Genomic DNA, 21,083 nt, shown 5'->3' on the forward strand with positions numbered 1-21,083 from the left:
CCTGGACAATGTCATGGTCATGGAAGATTTAAGTTGAGGCCCCGTTTGGGACTAGAAGATACTAAAGAGACATGACAACTGAATGCAATGTATGATACTTGATTGAACTGTTGACCCTCAAAGGGATATCATTGGGACAACTGGGGGAAATTGGAATATGGACCGTGTATGGACTTAGATGATGTTATCATGCCACTATTAAATTTCTTCAGTGAGACAATAGTTATATGGTTAGGAGAATATCCAAGGTCCTAGGAGCTACATATGGATGTAATCGGATGAAATGTTTGGAACTTGAGTGGTTAGGCAAAAAGAAGAAAAAGGAGATAGAAAGCAACGGGACAATATGAAATCTAGGTGAAAGAATGTTCACTCTTCAACTTTGTGTGTTTTTAATCTATTTTCAAAGAGACAGTTGAGGAAAATGCATTGCTCATATTTTAGAGTTGTGTGATGAAGTGTTCCACAATAAAATGAGATGATTTCTGGTATCTTCTTGAAAATAATCTGGAAGAGACAGAGGGGAGAAGATATGAATGAAATGAAATTGGCTGTGAGTAGTTAACCGTTGCAGCCCAGGGATGGATACTTGGAGGTTCCCTCACTATTCTCTCTTGTACAGTGTTCTCAAAGTCTGGTTCCGCCAGCAGCAGCATCTGAGTCACCCAGGGAACTTGCCAGAAAAGCAAACTCTGGGTCCCACCCCAGATTTTTAAATCTGAGACCATAGATGTGGAGCTCAGCAATCTGTTTTCACAAGCTTATTTGGATTCTGATGCAAGCTAATGTTCCAGGAGCACAGCCCTACTGTGATGAACCTGGAAATTGTTAAGTTTATATGCAAACCCTGTTTGTATATGTTTGAAATTATCCACATTTTTAAGGGGAAAAAATGAAGAAAACAGGTACATCAGCTGTTTAGTAGTCAAGTTTTAATAAAGTCTCCAGACAGGCAATCCCAATGTTATACCAAAACTTCCAGAGGATAGAAAAGAGAAACTATTGCCCAACTCAGGCTGTAAGACTAGAAAACCTTGACGCTGGAAGCAGCAAGGAGTGTATGAGAAAGAGGAACTTCAAGTCAATCTTGCTCATGAGCAGAAGATGTGGAAGTTCTAAACAAAATTTTAGCAAACTGAACCCCCCAGCATCTACAAAAGATGATGCACTGTAACGAAGTTACATTTATCCTAGGAGGGCAAAACTGGCTTCGCATTCAGATAGATAGATAGACAGACAGACAGACAGATAGAGTCATGAGAGAGGTTTGTGTATTGCCAACATAGTCTGTTGCTAGCTCTAGGTGCTAACTGAATGTGTATGTTTAATTTTTGAAAACTCATTAAGATACACACTTGTGAATTTTGTCCTTGTGTGATTATAAGCTTCATTTAAGATTTTGAAAAAAGGCATCTACAAATAACACTGTATTAACAGAATAAACAAATGGACTCTTGATCATTTCAATAGAGACAAAAAACTAAGATTCACTACCTATTCCTGATTTTTAAAACAAACTTATTAAACTGGAAATATAAGGAAAACTCCTTAATCTTATAAAGAGAAGGAAGAAAGGAGGGAAGGAAGGAAGGAAAGAAGGAAGGAAGGAAGGAAGAAAGGAAGGAAGGAAGGAAAGAGGGAGAGAAAGAAAGAGAGAGAGAGAGAGAGAGAAAGGAAAGAAAAGGAAGAAAAAGGGGTAAAAAGAAAAGAGAAAGGAAGAAAGAAGAAAAGAAAGGAAGAAAAGAAGAAACAAGAAAAAGAGGGAAGGAATGGAGAGAGGGAGGAAGGAATGGAGGAACAAAGAGAGGAAGCGAAGGAGGTTGAAAACAGCGAAACACAGCAAACACCTTTTATTATGGAAATGTAGGCAGCATTCTATTTAATATTAGGGACACCCTAAAGAAGTCGAATTTGGTCATGTCTGTTCGACCTTGTAGTGGATGTCCTAGCCAACCAGTACAGGTTTAAGCAACCTGTAAATTGATTATTGGGCTTCTGTAACTCACAGATTCATGAAAAACCGCAGAACATCTATAGACAAATGATTAGATATCACAGAGTTTAGCAGGGTGGCTGGCTTTAAGGTCAGTATAGTTTTTAGAAAGTCAAATGGATTTCTCTAAGTTAGATACAATTAGAAAATGTCATTTTAAATGGATAACTAGCACAAGAGCAACAGCACTCTAGCCCATCTTGGGATAAATGCAAGAAAAGATGTACAGGATCTGAATGTACAGAAAGACGAAATTAAATACTAAAGATGAAAACGTTAAGGAAGTCCCACATAAACGGAGAGACATGCCATGTTGGTGTCCTAAAGATAGTCAGTACTGGGTGTTCTAAAGATAGTCAATACTTCCCTAACTTATCCGCAGATTTAGTGAAAATGCAACTCAAATATAAGGCAAATGAGTTTTCGAGGAACAAGGCACGCTGATTCCGATATTTATACTGGAAGGGCGAAAGGCAAAGGATAAGGAAGATACGTTCGAAGGTTATGAATAAGGTGTGGGGACTTGCCCTACGGTAGATCAAGATGCCTTATCAGGAGGTAAAAATGGAGATGATGTACTGGCACAGAAATGGACAAATTTATCTGTGGAACAGAAGAGGGAGCTCAGACACAGAGACACGCAAAGATGGACCAAAATAACTCCAAGCACTGCCAGATGTTCCCTGGGGGTGCGGAATTGCCCCGCCCCTTCCCATTGACAAACCCTGACATAGAAATATGGTTGAATCTTAAAAACACATGCTGAATTTCATAAAAGTCAGTTACAGGATACCAAGGGCATGAGTTAAATATGCATGCACATATTGTATTTCACACCCAAAGAGAGCAAAGTCTGGGAAACAAGGTTTAGGGAGCACAAAGTTTCACTTCACTTCACTTCACGACTTACTGACTGTCTTAGTCAAGCCAGCACACGGAAAAGTGGGAGGAAGGCAAGAGGGGCGGGGCTTTGGTAGGTGCACTGCGACGGAACTCGAAGCTCATTGGTCACTGGTCACAGCCGTGGGAGGGGGAAAGCAGCGCTGGAAGCTTATTGGCCTTTGTGGGAAGGGCGGGAAAGGGGGAGAGCGCTGGGTCTTCCCTGCCGCCTTCTGTCCCTGCTGTTGGATTTCGACTTGCGGGAGGCTGAGGTAACCACAGGCTGGCATCAGGAATAGGACCCTCGTTCTCCACACATCTTCTTTCCTCCCTCCCTCCTGCTCGGGATGACCAACTCCTTCTCCTCTCCTCCAACCTCAGTGGAGTACCTCCTGATGTTCCACTCTGCCCCGTCCCCTCTCCACCCCCACCCCCCATGCAACAACCATGGAATGGCTGTGGGAGGAAAACCCTTGCCTCAGCACCTGAACCCTGGTCTCTGGAACCTGAGGCAGGACTCATGCCCTTGCCTTTGATCCTCTGAATCTGATGGGGCAGTGGCAGTGAATGACTGGGTGGCCTGAGATGAGGTGGTGCATCCCAGGTGTGAGGGGTGGGGAAAGTGTACCCAAGCCTGACCGTTGAAGTGTGAAGAGGAGCATGGAAGATTGTTGGGAGGCTGAGCAGGGAGTACATGGGTTTGCATGAGAGCACAGAGGGTTCTGTTGGTGGAAGAAAACAATTACTGCAGTGAGGAGTTGGCTGTTGGCTAGATCAGGGTCTGGCATTCGATAGGGGGCTCAGCGAGGATCTAGTCAATGAATAATCGAAGGGATGCATAAAAATACTTATTGAAAGAGGGGCTTGGGGTCCAGCAGCATAATGAAATTTCGTGGGGGGGGGTGGTACAAAGGGTGTGTCAGATTAAAGTGTTGGGGGGCTGAGAGAAGAATTAAGATTACAGTGGGGTGCAGGAAGAAAATCAGGATGGGGTGTGAGAGGAGAGTTGAATGTAGGACATACTAATAATAGAATTGAATGGGGGGAGCTAGAATCATGAGTAGGGAGTGAATGAATGCAGGAGGTTAGGAAGGTAATTGTGGAAGTACATGACAGGAAAAATCACGAGGAATGGCAGAGTACAGGATGATACACGAGAAGGGGAAGGCAGTAATTGAAGAAAGGGGGCACATGAGTGCATGCGTATGCCTGAAAAGGGGGTCTATGTAGAGGGAAGGGAAGCAAGGAGAATAGTGATTTGATTGAAAGTTTACAGGAGCCATGCCAAGAGTTCCTTAGAATGAGGCTATGCATGAGTCGGGCTTCCTGGGAAGGAGGCTGCATGAGTGAGAAGGGTGGGTGCGATCTGATTTCAGTGATGAGCTGGGTGAAGAAGAATCCAGGCACCTCAGGTGGGGTTTTCAAAGGGCAGAGGAAGTACGTTCAGGGTAGGGGATCATGTGGCCATCCTGACCTCCACTCCTGGCTGGCCCTAGGACGATGGATCCCAATGAAATGCCTGCTGTGCCCTGCTGCCCCTCCGACCCCCCTATTGGGCTTGAGACTGGAGCCCCGTGGGGGATTGAACTTGGCCCCACAAGAGCTGTGAGTCGCTGTGCCCGCTGCTACAACCATGGCTTCACTGACCAAATCAAGGACCAGGATCACTTCTGCCTCTTCAAGGCCTGCGAGTGTCACAAGTGCGCCTTCTTCTCGTGAGTATAGTGTCTGACAATGGGGGGGGGGGGGCGCGGTGAGCCTCCCCAAAATGTGACTGACTGTAGACCTGCTATTCCCCACTTTAGGGAACACCACAGTGTCTTGCCTGCTGAGAGTGCCTTGAAGAGGGAGCAGGGGGCAAACCTAAAGAGGCACCTGGCTCAAGGGCAGACGAGGAGTGAGGCCTCCCCTCCCAAAGCTCACAGCCATGTCAAGAAGTTGACCATTCAAGCCGGAGCCCTCAGTGAGTGTCTCTGGCCAGGGAGGGTGTCTGGGTTTGGGGATAGGGAGCACTGAGCTGTCCTGTCACCAGTCCTCCTACCCAATTTTGATGTCGCCTTGGCAAATTACCCCTCGGGCCTTTAGCTGCCCCACCTATCCAACTTCATCAATATTATCTACCAAGTGTTGGTGGGAAGGAGAACTCTGGGGGGTCAAAATGGTCCACGGTGAGATGAGACCTCAGACTGGGGGCGAGGAAGAGTGGTGTGAGCTCAGAGGGAAAGGCTCACCCAAAGTGTCCCCAGCTTTCCATAGCTGGGAAGGAGAACATCGTGTCCCAGCTTGAGGCGCACCCAAACCTGCCCAACCCCTAGGGAGATAAGGAGAGTCTGGGGTCTGAGGGGGAAGTTCCCATCTCACCCACTGCCCAGACTCTTCTCTGTGTCCTGAAGACATGAGTTCCCTCCCTAATCCTACTGCAGCTTGCCACAGGACCTTGAGGAAATAATACTTGTCCTCTTGGAGTCTCCATTTCACCAGGTGGAAAATAAATAGTAGGAACTGGATGGTCTTCAATGTCTTCTCAGCTCTGACATTTTGGGCTCCTATCCTCATCCCAGTACATATCCATACACATCTTCTCTCCATGGCCGACATGGTCTCTGACTCCACCCTGTGCTCTCTGCCTCTGCAGACAAGCGCCCAAGGAGCTCTGCTGACCGGTCCTACCCCAAAATCTTTGTCTCTGTCCTGGACTCCAGCAGCCTTGAAGACGCGACTAACAATTTCTCTTTCCAGGAAGACCCACAGGGCTCCTGCCCTGCCCAGGATGTGAGTAAAGTGAGAAGGCCCATGGAGCTAGATGTATATTGTGTGACCAGGTGCTCAACCTTTGTGCTTGATGCCATGGGAGATAGAAGGAAGGAGTGGAGGAGGCGACCAATGAGGAGGAGAAGGAATGGGGTGCGGGGTAGAGGAGCAGGACAAGAAGTGGCAGGGGGAGGAGGGGTTCAGGGAGGAGGAGTGGAGAAGGCAGCATCTCAGACTAGCGGGCAAGGGCAGGGCTCTCCCAGCCTTGCCATCTCCTATTTGTGAGACTTTGCACAAGTGACATTCCGTTTCCAAGCCTCCATTTCCAGTGTACTAGCAGTGTACCGATAGGGACAATATCCCACACCTGACATAGCACTGGCAAGAGGACTAGGTCCAGGAGTGCCACACAGCAGGACTTCAACTGCTGGAGGCTGTTATTCCAAGGGGAAACAGATAGATGGGAGAGGAGGTCCTGTTGAAGGGGGTGGGCAGGACGGTGAGTGCCACAGGGCCCAGAGGGAGAGTCCAGAGGTCATTAGAGAAAGCTCCCAGGCCATTAGATGAGCCAAGCTGGTCCTTCAAGTTCTATGGGGATTAGGGAATATGGGGGTGAGAAGCAGTCCCTGGGCAGGGACAGTGACCCCATTTCTCCAGGTGCTTTGCAGATTAGACCACGGACACCTGGGATTTTCCATACCCATCACTGTTGGCCTGGGAGTTTTGAAAATCCTGGCAGGAATTAGTGTGTCAGGAGAGATGTTGAGGAAGGACATAGAAAGGAAAATAGGCTGAACAGGGGAAAGGACTTGTGCAAGCCACAACGACCAATGGCCAACAGGCATTCAGACTCCCACATCCAGATAGTGCAAGATCCTGGCCCTGTTTCTCTACTGGTATTATGTATCTGTCAGAGGGTTTAATCCCATGGTCCCTCTTTTCCTTGTCTCTAGAGACTCAGCTCTGGTCCTCCAGCCCTGTGCCGCCCTTGGCCCTGTCCTACTGCAGCCGCAGATCCTGGGAAAATAGCGGGGTCCAGAACCCTGGCAGGGGCTAGGCTTAGTGAATGGGAAGGGATGAAGGCCCCTGGGGGTGGGGGGGGACCTTCCATGGAACTGGGGACTGAAGGGCCACTGGCCCCATGAGGTGCGGAGGTATGGGTTTTCAGGTCCCATTCTCTCACACCCTTTCCATTGCAGGCTCCTGAATCTTCTGACCAGGACTTGGATTCCGCCTCAGAGTGGCAGCGGAAACTGGAAGCGGCCGAGGCTCTGCTGATTCTGAGAGACTCTCCCCAGGCATCTTCTGGCTCCAGCTCCATGCTCCATCCCTGCGTGGCGACAAGTAGCCTTGTCCTTGAAAAGAGAACACGGGGTGGTGGGGATGGTTGGGAAAGGGGAGGGCATTGTGGTAAGCAGGGTCTAACTGGGAGGCCGGGGTTGGTGGGTTGAACCTCCTAGGGCTCAGGTACGCAAGCTCCTTGGTCTGATGCCAGAGATGGCAATCGCTGGTTGCTCAGTGAATCATCAGTTTGTCCAGCTCTGTGCTCAACAAGCAAATGCCCAGGGCCCTGGCGTCGAGAAACAAGGTTACTGAGGTCCTGCTGGTGGCAGGGACTTGCCCTGGGGCATGCAGCCTATCAAGTGGAACACCAGGTCTCCTCACTCCCAGCCCAGAGCTCACTACCCACACCCCTGCAGTCTGCTGTGGTGGGCAGCATACACATAGGTGATAAGAGCCTGGGCTGGAGGGAGATCTGGTCTTTGATTCCTGTCTCCAGGGGGAGCCTGGATGCCTTCAGAGTTCCCTTGTGTTTTGTGGCTAAGTTTCAATGATGAGCCTGGAGAGGAAGGACCAGAGGGAGCCTGAAGCCTGGGAAGGCTGAGAGGGAAGGCTGGGCATTCCCAGACCAAAATGTTGGGTGCAATATGATGCTTGAGTGAAGCAGCAACCTGAGTGAAGGAGGGACTTTGGGAACAGAAGGGGATGAGGCTGGAGAGGCTGCCAATTACAGGAGTCCTGAACGCCAGGCTTAGGGGCTAGACCAGAAACTGTGGGTGGTGAGGAGCCAGGGAATATGTGAGCTGGGGGGAGCATATTCGGAGATCCTGGGCTCCACAAAAAGAAATGTGGTGTCTCTGATGGAGGGATTGGAGGAGGTAAGACCCGAGATGGGCAAATCAACAGGGAAGTGTGCTGTGTTGCACTCTGTAGTCCAAGTGACAAAGCCTAGATCGGGTGAAACAAAAGAGAGGGGAGAGCCTGGAGGGGAAGTGGATATGACCTGGCTCTGATGCCTTCCGTTCTCTCTGCAGATCCTGCTGAAGATAGAGGACCCCAGCCTCCTAACCCTTCTCTGCGACCCAGGGAGCCAGCTCCATTTCTCTGCCTACTGGGCATCTGGGGTGCATCTCCCTCTTGACCTGGAAGCCCAGAAGAGGAGGCCTCACTCCTCTTACGCTTTTGCAAAACGTTTAATATCCAATATGCTTAACATTTTCTTAAACCTTCACTTTCTTTTACAAGCCTTTCAGACCCTTTTTATTATGTGGGGCAATTCCTTGGCTGAGGGTGCGTATTCTTGTACCTCCATTTCTGACTGCTTTGTATTTTGGGGCCTTCTATGTCTCTTATAAAACCAGGGTTGTGCAATCTAAGCTGGTCAGTCTCTAAATAGGGTTCTGTAGGAGGTCATGTGTTCATATGCCAGAGTTTTCATTTGACTTGTGATTCCAAACATAGCTGTGCACGCACGTCTATATCCATGCTTGTCAAAATCTAAGGGTGTTTTCATTTTGTGTCCACATTTATGTGTGTGAACAAATAATAAACCCTTGCTGTTGTAAGGCAGTGAGATAGAGGCGTTGTTTGTGGTCACAGTATAACGTAGACCATCCTGACTCTAACAGACATGTTCCATTTACGTTCCAAAGTGAGAATCACCTTACTCAATAACTGGGATTTCTTAACACGACTAGACCAGAAAACAGTAGAAATAAAAAATGGTAAGAGTTTTACTCACTGAGCAAGTAAGTGCCTACCTTCCGCCTGGCATAGACTGTTTCCAGCTGTCCAGAGGGCCCCAAGTTGAGTTGTCTGCAGCGTCAAGCAGGTCTTATAAATGAGTGGAGCTGTCCAGACAGGCTCTGGCCAGCTGGCAGTGCATGGTCTACCTAAGGGGCCAGCTGCCACCTGGCTCCAGCCAATTGCTGCCATGCAGGAATGCGGACTCTGCACTGCCACAGCTCCTGATTTTTCGAGAGAAAGCGGAATTCTAGATATCTATGTAGAATATCTCCATTTTAAAATATCGGCTCTGGTTTCTTCTTTAAGACCTGTACGTGGGCCAAAGAAAACATCCATTCAGGCCAACCATGGCCAAGTGAATGCCGGTTGGATTCTAGTCCAATGTGTACTCTATAGTGGGGGACACTGAAGCCAATCATGGCCAGAAGAATCAAAGAGGGGAGGTGAATTAGACCCAGATCCTGCTTTTGAAGGACTCATGAAATATGAGGAAGATTCATATTCATGCATTTATTTTGTGCCCTGTGTATGCAAAACACACACAGCCTCCCAGCAGCTCTCTGAGCTAAGCATGATTACCACCCTCTTGCACAAGGGTTTTAGGGGAAATTTTTAGCCAAAGACGGATGGGGGAAGACTCCCTTCTCTGCCAGGCCCTAAATTAGCTAATAATTTGCCTTCTAAACAATAATCTATCTCTACCTCAACCACTGAGTGAAAGGTTCAAATCTTGAAATGGCAGGCATCCAGTCAGAAGAGTCTTTCAAAGATATGCCTGCCATTTCAAGATTTGAACCTTGAAAACAAAGATCATCTCTTTGTTTTGTACTCAAGGTAACAATATGTAGCTGTGCATCAGATCTTACCTACTCTTTTTTCTCAGTCCTCTGCTGATGCTCCAAAGAAAGGAAGAACTGGAGACCCCACCCCAAAGACAGAAAGCTCCATTGGATATGCCCTATCTGTTTCCTATCGTGTTTTCTCCCTCCTTCCTTGCCTCCCTCATTTTTACCCAAGAGGATTGATAGTGATGACATCTGACAACTTATGTTTTCTTGTTTCAGGCCTTGAGAAGTCAGGCTTCTCCCCGTCCTTATCTAATGCCAGATAACCATGCAATATCACTCGGCACACAGGGCAAGACTGACGTCCATCTCATGCTTTTGTCCCTTCCCTCATTTGCTACTTAAATCAGTGATCCCAAACCACCCCCCGCCCCAAGATAGTAGATAAAGAAGCCCACATATTCACAGGGGAAGGAAGCAGTATTGCCTGGAAAAGGGACCAAAACCCTGTTGTGCTACTCTGTCCAAGGTGTGCCATGATCCCATAGCTGAGTTGGGAAAAAGAGAGTGTATTTGGAGTTACAGGAAGTGGCATGAGAAGAGGGAGGAAAAGAGAAATGAAGTGATGGAGACTGGGAGAAGGAGTGAGCCCCTTTGCTCTGGATCCTTTCATTTTTCTGAGTCCCACCTGCCCTTCTATGCAGAACCTTTTAGACCTGAGGTTGATGCATCAGCCCCCACCTCCCCACACACATGCACACACTCAAGTGCACACGTGTACGTACACCACTCTATACCTTTACATTTATTTATTTACTTATTCACCTATTTATTTATTTATGATTTTATTTATTTGACAAAGAGAGCATGAGCGAGCACAAGCAGAAGGAGAGGCAGGCAGAGGGAGAGGGTGAGGAAGAGGGAGAGAAGCAGGCTCCCATCGAGCAAGGAGCCCCATGTGGGGCTCAGTCCCAAGACCCTGGGATCGTGACCTGAGCCAAAGGCTGACGCTTAACTGACTGAGCAACCCGGGTGCCCCGCACTATACCTTTTTAGAAAGTCTCTTCAGGGTGGCATATTATGAGCATCTTAGGAATTTGTCATAAATGTTAATACCCAAACTTTTTTTCATCATACGCTACTCCAGTTCACAGATTCAAAGCATCACTTTGTAGAATAGTGTAAGTTAGGCCTTGACTCTCATGCGTTTTACAACCGCATTGGTTGGATCTGAGGACATCTACCACATGAGAGCATCTGCAGAGTGGATCAATTTCAGGTGGTGGTATGAGTGTAAGTGTTTAATAACAGGCTCTCTGGGTGAGAGGGTGGGTTGGGGAAAATGACCTGTGCTGTAGCATTTGCCAATTTCAAACTACTGAGATAATGTCAGTTAAGGCAGATTTGGGAAGAGACGCATCCCCACCGTGCAGGTACAATCAACGTACATAACCTCAAGAACATAGGTGATAGCAAAATGCAGGAAAAATAATTAGAGATTGATGAGTTTTGATTGTGTTATTTTTGTTTGGTTTTAGTATAATGCACGTAATGTTATTGCTACTTTATATAATTCAGTCTTTAAAACAGCTGTGCTCAATAGCTGGCTCTCAAAATTCCTGAAAAATTAAGTTGGCTCTTACGTTCCATTAAGAGTTCCCTCCAACATTCCACTGCTTTCAACCCTTGCCCAGAAAGGAACCTCTTCCATCGTAGGGCACACGAACACTGCAGGGCCATAAAGGTCTGATCTCCTGGTTTTTGGCCAAGAACAGCTCAACATGTAGGGAAAGTATTAATTATTAATGAAAAATGGGATGGTCTGTAACAAATATTGAGCAGAATAAATTGCCAAAAGCGTTTGTGGGTGCACATGTGTTCTCAGAGGCAGCCAACATGGGTAGAAGTCGGAATTGGGGACACCAGGGTAAGCAAAACTCATACAGGGCTGTATTCAACAGATTCCTTAAAGGCTAAAGGAATGGAACAACTGGTATAACCTGGCCGTCAGATCTGTATCTCTCATCAGAGGGACAGACATTCAATATATTCCCTCCTCCTGGGATAAATGCTGCATAATCTATGTAAACTCTTCCACTTTGCCTTTTTTTTTTTTTTTTTCACTTAAAAACATAGCCTTCTGGGGCGCCTGGGTGGCTCAGTGGGTTGAGCCTCTACCTTCGGCTCAGGTCATGATCCCAGGGGCCTGGGATCGAGTCCCGCATGGGGCCCTCTGCTCAGCAGGGAGCCTGCTTCTCCTCATCTCTCTCTCTGTCTCTCTGCCTATTTGTGATCTTTCTCTCTGTCAAATAAATAAATAAAATCTTTAAAAAAAAAAAAAGCATAGCCTTCATTGTTATGTATAGCCACTATGTTATACAGCAGATCTCTAAATAACTGCATTTTTATACCCAGGAAACAACAACTCTCCATATTCCCCTCCCCCCATCCCCTGGCAACCACCATTCTATTGTCTGTTCCCATGAGTTTGACTATAGTCAATGCTTTGTATAAGAGGTATTGTCCACTTAAAAATATGTTAAGAGGGCAAATCTCATGTTAATTTTTCTCATGACAAGCAAGCAAAAACCCAACCCGACCAAACCAACCAACCAAACAAACAAAATAACGAAGGCACACACAAAAACTTCTGGAGGTGATGGATATATTTATTACCTTGATCACGGAGATGGTTACACGTCTGTGTGCATATGCCCAAACTTATGTACAGGCTTTTTTCGTATACAAATTATGCCTCAGTAAAGCTGAAATAACCATATCCTTGAGACCACTCCATAATGCTCTCAAGGTGCCTGATAGAGGCAACTCCCACTCCTTTCAACAGCTATGGGGTATGCCATTGTGTGAAGGTACCATAATTTAGTCGGCTAATCTTTGGTTGTTTCTATTCTGGCTACTATGAATACAGCCATAGTGAATAGAATTGTGACGTAATCTTTAGCAATATTTATCAATATATCTTTGAAATTGACCTCTAGATGTTCTATTGTTGAATACAGGGTGAAAATACACGTAACCTTGCTCATTACTGTCACATTTCCTTTCATAAAGGTTGTGGCATAGCAACCAACAGCCAAAGCAATCCTCGATAAGGAGAACAAAGCAGGAAATATCAGAGTTCCTTATTTCAAAGTAGATTACAAGGCTATAGTAATCAAAACAATACAGTAATCAAAACCTTAAGGCAATGGCTTAAAAGCGGACACATAGACCAATGGGACAGAATTGGGAGCCTGGATGTCAGTTACTATTTGACAAGAAAAATAGAAAGGAACAGCAGGATGAAGAGGTACATAGGGCAAAGTCTGGATGGGTCCCAAATGCAGGAGCTTCTTTCCACGTGGAGTTGGGGTTTGCCACCCTCCTAGCATGTGGATGTGCTTGCCAACTCAGAAGCTTTCTGTACTGCATTTTAGGGGTTTTTATGGAGGTTTCATCACATAGGCATGATTGATTATTAACTCAACCTCCAGCGTTTTCCCCTTCTGAGGTTGGGGGTGGGTGGGTGGGAGGGGGTGATGCAGAAATGAAAGTTCCAGGCTTCTTTTTTTTTTTTTTTAATTTAATTTAATTTTTTTCAGTGTCCCAAAATTCATTGTTTATGCACCACACCCAGTGCTCAAACCTCCCACGGTCTCTCATGGTTTGTCTCCAGCCTTCTTAACAAGATTTGATCTTTCTGGAAACCAGCTTCCATCCTGAATCTACTATGCAGGGGCTTGCCAAGCCAACAGTTGTCATTTTAGAACAAAAGATGCTCCTGTCACCCAGGAAATTCCAAGGGATTTAGGTGCTCTGTGTCAGGAACTAGGGACAAAGACCAGCTATATATTTCTTATTATGCCACACAGTACATACTTAGTAGTTGCACTGCATTGATGTAGTGGGGCTTGCTAACAAGCAACCCTCACCCCTGTTTCTTCACCCCTGACCACAGTCCAGGCCTTACTCTTGACTCTGTTCTTTTCATTGTCTTCTAATATTTTTACCATTGCCTCTCACATTGTCCAAATCCTCCAGGCCATGTGGTTCTAGGCCTGTTTACCACCCACCAGAATCTCTCTCTCTCTCTCTCTTTCTCTCTCTCTTTCTCACACACACACACACACACACACACACACACACACACACACACATACTCCTTCCCCTCACCTCTCCTGATCCCACAAATCCAGATGGATTAAAGAGCTAAATGTGAAAGATAAAACTATGAAAGTATTTGCGGAAAAATAGTAGTTTTTTTTTCTAACTTGGACTAGGGAAAGTTTTCTAAAACAAAACTGTACAAATTATAAAGGAAAAGATATATGGACTGGAAAGCATTCAAACTAAGAATATCCTTTCATCAAATACCAAAAAGTGAAAAGACAAGCCACAAATTGAGAGAGCATATTTGCCACACATATATCCATAGCTGTCATTTATTGAGGCCCTAATATGTATGAGTAGATACAGATACTGTGCTTGGTGCTTTGCACAAATTCTTTTCTCTCCAGTAGGGGAAGTGAGACAGGGAAATAATTATTAGTTCCATTTTACACAAGAGGCTACTTGGGCTCACAGAGCTTAAGTGATCTGTCCATGGTCATAGAGCCACTCAGTGACAACTTGGGGCTAGGCACTATATTTGACTGAGGCAGGGACACACAGTGTACTATGCTGCTTCTGAAACTTCTCGGTCTGAGTCACATCTTTTATCTCTTGACTCAGGGCTTTTTTCACAGCACCTCTGTGTTTTTCCAAAGAGAAAAAGAAATGATTCTGTAGCCAAGAGGAGTAGGCCCAATGAAAGAAGGAGAAATAAAGATGAATTTTATGTTGGGGATTGCTGATAGAATTTATTCTGCATAGGGTTCCTGGGGGCATTTGAAAGAGGGGATGGATTATGGGACATGGCATTGGGAAAGCAGTTCAAAGCGGAATTTGGAGAAACCAGGCAGAGCAAAGAACTACTCTGAGGCTACTATCCAGGATGTCAGCCAGTTAGGGAAAGCAAACCTGATAATCTGAACACCTCAGGAAAGAGCCACCAGGAATTACAAGTTTGGGAGACTTGGTCCTTTCCTGACCCATTTGTGTTCTAGAACTTGTGAAGATGTGCACAAATTTTCCTTCAGTATTGTGGTGGGACATCACCAGGAGCTTACCAAACCATGTTGACTTTTCTTCCTGGGCATACAGCCAAATGATACTTTTCAGGCTCCCATGATTTTAGGTGGGGCCTTGTCACTGTGGTCTGACCATGGAATATGGGGATATGTTGGATGTCAATTCAAGATTTTGTCCTGAAACCTCTGGAGCTATTGTGTACACTAGGTCTTTTTCATTGCCTGCCTTCAGGAAGCAAATGATCCACTGGAAGACCTAGGAGTCCAGAAGACAATGGAGCCACTAAATGGGTACAGCAAGCCTAATTATCTGAATGAGTGTGTCATCAATCTCACCTTTAACTGTGACTAAAATTTTAATAAGCTAAGCTACTCAAATTTTTATTATAGCTATTAGACTGTCCTTGCTATTAAGAATTTCTATAAGTCAACATTCTGGTTAATGGGCTTCTTCCCAAACAGTAATTTTATTTCAAATTATGAACTATTACATATATTATAAATATGAACATTATTGTACATTTTAAAATTGTACATATGCTTAGATTTCTGTTGGATTTATAGACAGGAGTGTAATTGCTGGTTCACATGGTATATATTTCATCAAGTTTAGCTGGAAGTGCCAAGTCATTTTCTAGCTTGTTGTGCCATTATTCACAATTACTGGCATGTTGTAGCGTTACCTTTGCTCCACATGTTTGGCAACTTTTGGTCTTGTTAGTCTGTGTCTTTGTGATTTTAATATGCCTTTCTTTCTTTCTCTGATTCCTGATGAAAAGGCCTACTTTGGCTTATGCTTATTAGCTCATTGGATATTCTTTTTTGCCAGTTTTCCTACTGAGTTGCTAATGATTCTTACTTCGGTCTGTAGGATTACTCTATATATTCTGATATGATTCTTTGCCCTATAATATATGTAACAAATATTTTCACATATATGTTACAAATATTCTCTCACTTTTCCTTTTTTAATGAATAGGGGTTTATTTAATTTGAATATATGTTCTTACTGTTATATTTAATTCATTCTCACAAGAGTTTTGTAAAATTGGCAATTCTAACACAGCTACAAAAATTAGGTAGCCAAGGCCGAGGGAAGTGATTTGCTCCAGAATTCTAAAGTGGAATCCTAGCCCAGATGTTTGAGACTCTGCAGGCAGAAGGGTGGCACTTCCTGAGGATTCTAGAATGATGGGAGTATTGGGAAGTGAGAACACATGAATGTATCTCTATCACTGCCTTGGAAAGAAAGCAGACAGTGACCCCACTGAGAGGAGGGTCAGATTTTGTTCTTGCCCACCACAGTGTATCCCTAACGCCTAGAGCAGAGTCGGACACAGAGTAAGTTATGTGCTCAGTGAGGCTTTGTTGAGGAGTCTGTCATGTTCTCCTCCTGATGACCAAAACCTTAGGCGTATGTGTTCCCAAGCATCTTCTGGTAAAAGGAAGGGGAGCCCTGAATACTGATCCTCATACAGGAGTCACAGGGGAGCTCAGTCCCCTATGTAATCAGTGCTCTGATAAAATTACATTTAATTAACATTTAATTAAATTACATTTAAATTACAACCCCAATGCAATTTAGGTTGCTCTAGTCCATGTTTGGTACTTAAGAGAGTATCACGAGTACTTCTCCCACAGCCCCTGCCAAGTTTCTGAACTGGGAGAATACAACTATTTGGAACACACAACTTCATTTTACGTAGGAAGAAACTGAGTCCCAGAGAAGAGAGGGAACTGAGACTCTCTCAGAGTGGGAGAACACTGTTATTAATGGGGGTAATAGTCACTATGCCTTCTCTTTCAAGGTCCTATGCTCCAGGGTGTATGCAGGCTTGGTACAGCATTTCCGATGTCTGATGGAACATAAAGCTCTGAAAATTTCCTTTTCTCTTCCCCCTGGGGCTCTGTGCTAGAAAGCTCTAAGGATTTGGAGCCAAACCACTTTATTTTCCTAAGGGAAAACTGAGTCATGGAAAAGAGAAAGGACTTGGCTAAGGACACATGAAGATATAATATCTACTCTAAGATGAAGGTGAAGGAATGTCTGTGGTAAGACAACCAGTGAGAACTAGGACTGGCAATAAGAACATCCTTTGATCTTAGTTGGGAAGGCCCTGAAACCAAAGGCTTGTATGCTGGGAGGCAGTAGATACAAATGGAAGCTCAAAGCAAGAAGGGCCTGAGATGGGTGATGGCTTCTAGCACCCAAATCAATAGTAGAGGTATATTCCCCTCAGGGGAATGTGTGTGTGTGTGTGTGTGTGTGTGTGTGAGAGAGAGAGAGAGAGAACAAATGAATAAATAGTTTTATACAGGTAATGTATTAGCCATATCACAGGGGTATTTTGCCTATTGTTTGTACTTTCAATGTACAGTGTGTGAGGGAGTCCTGTGAGCATGAACCCCACTGTTGTAGAGCTTCCAAGCAGGCAAAGAGCTTCCAAGCAGGCAACCAGGAACTGTTATGAACCAGGAAGTGTTATACAGGAAATGTTATAGCAGACCACAGATTGACCACCAATACGTGTTATACGTACTACAAGCAACAAGGAAGTGTTAGCATTGCATCTGCAGCAGACCGCAGATTAACCACAAGCGCCTTTGACGTAGTGACTGAACTGAATATAAGCAGCACTGGCCCTCTGCTTGTCAGAGTGTGCTCTTGGGACACTCTCGCTCAGATCATCCTCCCAGTTGATGCACCCAAACGGTGTGCTCCAGAGAAGGGGAACGAGCGGGAGTGCCCTGGGCCCTCTCCCTAGCCCACGTGGCTAGAGTAGTCTGTCCTGTATTAGCTATTGTGTGGTACGCGCTAATAAACAGCTTTCGCTTTCAGTTATTGTGTGTGACCCCTTTGCTTCCACCATCGAACCGGCTCACTCCCCCTGGGAGCTCCGTGAGCGGCAGAGAGCTCACTGTGTGTGTAATACTCTTTTGTACATTTTAATCTGCTATTCAACCTATTTTTGATTTATGTGGCATAATAAGAAATATATAGCTGGTCTTTGTCCCTAGTTCCTGACACAGGGCACCTAAATCCCTTGGAATTTCCTGGGTGACAGGAGCATCTTTTTTTTTTTTATATAATTTTTTATTTTTAATAAAATATATTTTTATCCCCAGGGGTACAGGTCTGTGAATCACCAGGTTTACACACTTCACAGCTCTCACCAAAGCACATACCCTCCCCAATGTCCATAATCCCACCCCCTTCTCCCAAACCCCTCCCCCCAGCAACCCTAAGTTTGTTTTGTGAGATTAAGAGTCACTTATGGTTTGTCTCCCTCCCAATCCCATTTTCTTTCATTTATTCTTCTCTTACCCACTTAAGCCCCCATGTTGCATCACCACTTCCTCATATCAGGGAGATCATATGATAGTTGTCAAGCGGAGGAGCATCTTTTGTTCTAAAATGACAACTGTTGGCTTGGCAAGCCCCTGCATAGTAGATTCAGGATGGAAGCTGGTTTCCAGAAAGATCAAATCTTGTTAAGAAGGCTGGAGACAAACCATGAGAGACCGTGGGAGGTTTGAGCACTGGGTGTGGTGCATAAACAATGAATTTTGGGACACTGAAAAAAATTAAATTAAATTAAAAAAAAAAAAAAAGAAGCCTGGAACTTTCATTTCTGCATCACCCCCTCCCACCCACCCACCCCCAACCTCAGAAGGGGAAAACGCTGGAGGTTGAGTTAATAATCAATCATGCCTATGTGATGAAACCTCCATAAAAACCCCTAAAATGCAGTACAGAAAGCTTCTGAGTTGGCAAGCACATCCACATGCTAGGAGGGTGGCAAACCCCAACTCCACGTGGAAAGAAGCTCCTGCATTTGGGACCCATCCAGACTTTGCCCTATGTACCTCTTCATCCTGCTGTTCCTTTCTATTTTTCTTGTCAAATAGTAACTGACATCCAGGCTCCCAATTCTGTCCCATTGGTCTATGTGTCCGCTTTTAAGCCATTGCCTTAAGGTTTTGATTACTGTATTGTTTTGATTACTATAGCCTTGTAATCTACTTTGAAATAAGGAACTCTGATATTTCCTGCTTTGTTCTCCTTATCGAGGATTGCTTTGGCTGTTGGTTGCTATGCCACAACCTTTATGAAAGGAAATGTGACAGTAATGAGCAAGGTTACGTGTATTTTCACCCTGTATTCAACAATAGAACATCTAGAGGTCAATTTCAAAGATATATTGATAAATATTGCTAAAGATTACGTCACAATTCTATTCACTATGGCTGTATTCATAGTAGCCAGAATAGAAACAACCAAAGATTAGCCGACTAAATTATGGTACCTTCACACAATGGCATACCCCATAGCTGTTGAAAGGAGTGGGAGTTGCCTCTATCAGGCACCTTGAGAGCATTATGGAGTGGTCTCAAGGATATGGTTATTTCAGCTTTACTGAGGCATAATTTGTATACGAAAAAAGCCTGTACATAAGTTTGGGCATATGCACACAGACGTGTAACCATCTCCGTGATCAAGGTAATAAATATATCCATCACCTCCAGAAGTTTTTGTGTGTGCCTTCGTTATTTTGTTTGTTTGGTTGGTTGGTTTGGTCGGGTTGGGTTTTTGCTTGCTTGTCATGAGAAAAATTAACATGAGATTTGCCCTCTTAACATATTTTTAAGTGGACAATACCTCTTATACAAAGCATTGACTATAGTCAAACTCATGGGAACAGACAATAGAATGGTGGTTGCCAGGGGATGGGGGGAGGGGAATATGGAGAGTTGTTGTTTCCTGGGTATAAAAATGCAGTTATTTAGAGATCTGCTGTATAACATAGTGGCTATACATAACAATGAAGGCTATGCTTTTTTTTTTTTTTTAAAGATTTTATTTATTTATTTGACAGAGAGAAAGATCACAAATAGGCAGAGAGACAGAGAGAGAGATGAGGAGAAGCAGGCTCCCTGCTGAGCAGAGGGCCCCATGCGGGACTCGATCCCAGGCCCCTGGGATCATGACCTGAGCCGAAGGTAGAGGCTCAACCCACTGAGCCACCCAGGCGCCCCAGAAGGCTATGTTTTTAAGTGAAAAAAAAAAAAAAAAGGCAAAGTGGAAGAGTTTACATAGATTATGCAGCATTTATCCCAGGAGGAGGGAATATATTGAATGTCTGTCCCTCTGATGAGAGATACAGATCTGACGGCCAGGTTATACCAGTTGTTCCATTCCTTTAGCCTTTAAGGAATCTGTTGAATACAGCCCTGTATGAGTTTTGCTTACCCTGGTGTCCCCAATTCCGACTTCTACCCATGTTGGCTGCCTCTGAGAACACATGTGCACCCACAAACGCTTTTGGCAATTTATTCTGCTCAATATTTGTTACAGACCATCCCATTTTTCATTAATAATTAATACTTTCCCTACATGTTGAGCTGTTCTTGGCCAAAAACCAGGAGATCAGACCTTTATGGCCCTGCAGTGTTCGTGTGCCCTACGATGGAAGAGGTTCCTTTCTGGGCAAGGGTTGAAAGCAGTGGAATGTTGGAGGGAACTCTTAATGGAACGTAAGAGCCAACTTAATTTTTCAGGAATTTTGAGAGCCAGCTATTGAGCACAGCTGTTTTAAAGACTGAATTATATAAAGTAGCAATAACATTACGTGCATTATACTAAAACCAAACAAAAATAACACAATCAAAACTCATCAATCTCTAATTATTTTTCCTGCATTTTGCTATCACCTATGTTCTTGAGGTTATGTACGTTGATTGTACCTGCACGGTGGGGATGCGTCTCTTCCCAAATCTGCCTTAACTGACATTATCTCAGTAGTTTGAAATTGGCAAATGCTACAGCACAGGTCATTTTCCCCAACCCACCCTCTCACCCAGAGAGCCTGTTATTAAACACTTACACTCATACCACCACCTGAAATTGATCCACTCTGCAGATGCTCTCATGTGGTAGATGTCCTCAGATCCAACCAATGCGGTTGTAAAACGCATGAGAGTCAAGGCCTAACTTACACTATTCTACAAAGTGATGCTTTGAATCTGTGAACTGGAGTAGCGTATGATGAAAAAAAGTTTGGGTATTAACATTTATGACAAATTCCTAAGATGCTCATAATATGCCACCCTGAAGAGACTTTCTAAAAAGGTATAGTGCGGGGCACCCGGGTTGCTCAGTCAGTTAAGCGTCAGCCTTTGGCTCAGGTCACGATCCCAGGGTCTTGGGACTGAGCCCCACATGGGGCTCCTTGCTCGATGGGAGCCTGCTTCTCTCCCTCTTCCTCACCCTCTCCCTCTGCCTGCCTCTCCTTCTGCTTGTGCTCGCTCATGCTCTCTTTGTCAAATAAATAAAATCATAAATAAATAAATAGGTGAATAAGTAAATAAATAAATGTAAAGGTATAGAGTGGTGTACGTACACGTGTGCACTTGAGTGTGTGCATGTGTGTGGGGAGGTGGGGGCTGATGCATCAACCTCAGGTCTAAAAGGTTCTGCATAGAAGGGCAGGTGGGACTCAGAAAAATGAAAGGATCCAG

General features: G+C 44.8%; 1 protein-coding gene across 1 annotated transcript; it reads left to right on the plus strand.

Moving 5' to 3' along the window:
• Positions 1-4,505: 4,505 nt before the first annotated feature.
• Positions 4,506-8,703, plus strand: LOC309855905 (doublesex- and mab-3-related transcription factor C1-like; the record flags this gene model as incomplete). The annotated part of the gene is made up of 5 exons (XM_082716519.1): positions 4,506-4,591; positions 4,678-4,835; positions 5,508-5,644; positions 6,823-6,967; positions 7,939-8,703. The coding sequence occupies 5 exons, from the start codon at positions 4,506-4,508 to the stop codon at positions 8,043-8,045; spliced, it is 633 nt and encodes a 210-aa protein (XP_082572645.1). The 3' UTR covers positions 8,046-8,703.
• Positions 8,704-21,083: the final 12,380 nt, after the last annotated feature.

This window comes from Mustela nivalis (assembly GCF_964662115.1).
Source record: "Mustela nivalis genome assembly, chromosome: X".
Lineage (NCBI taxonomy): Eukaryota > Metazoa > Chordata > Mammalia > Carnivora > Mustelidae > Mustela > Mustela nivalis.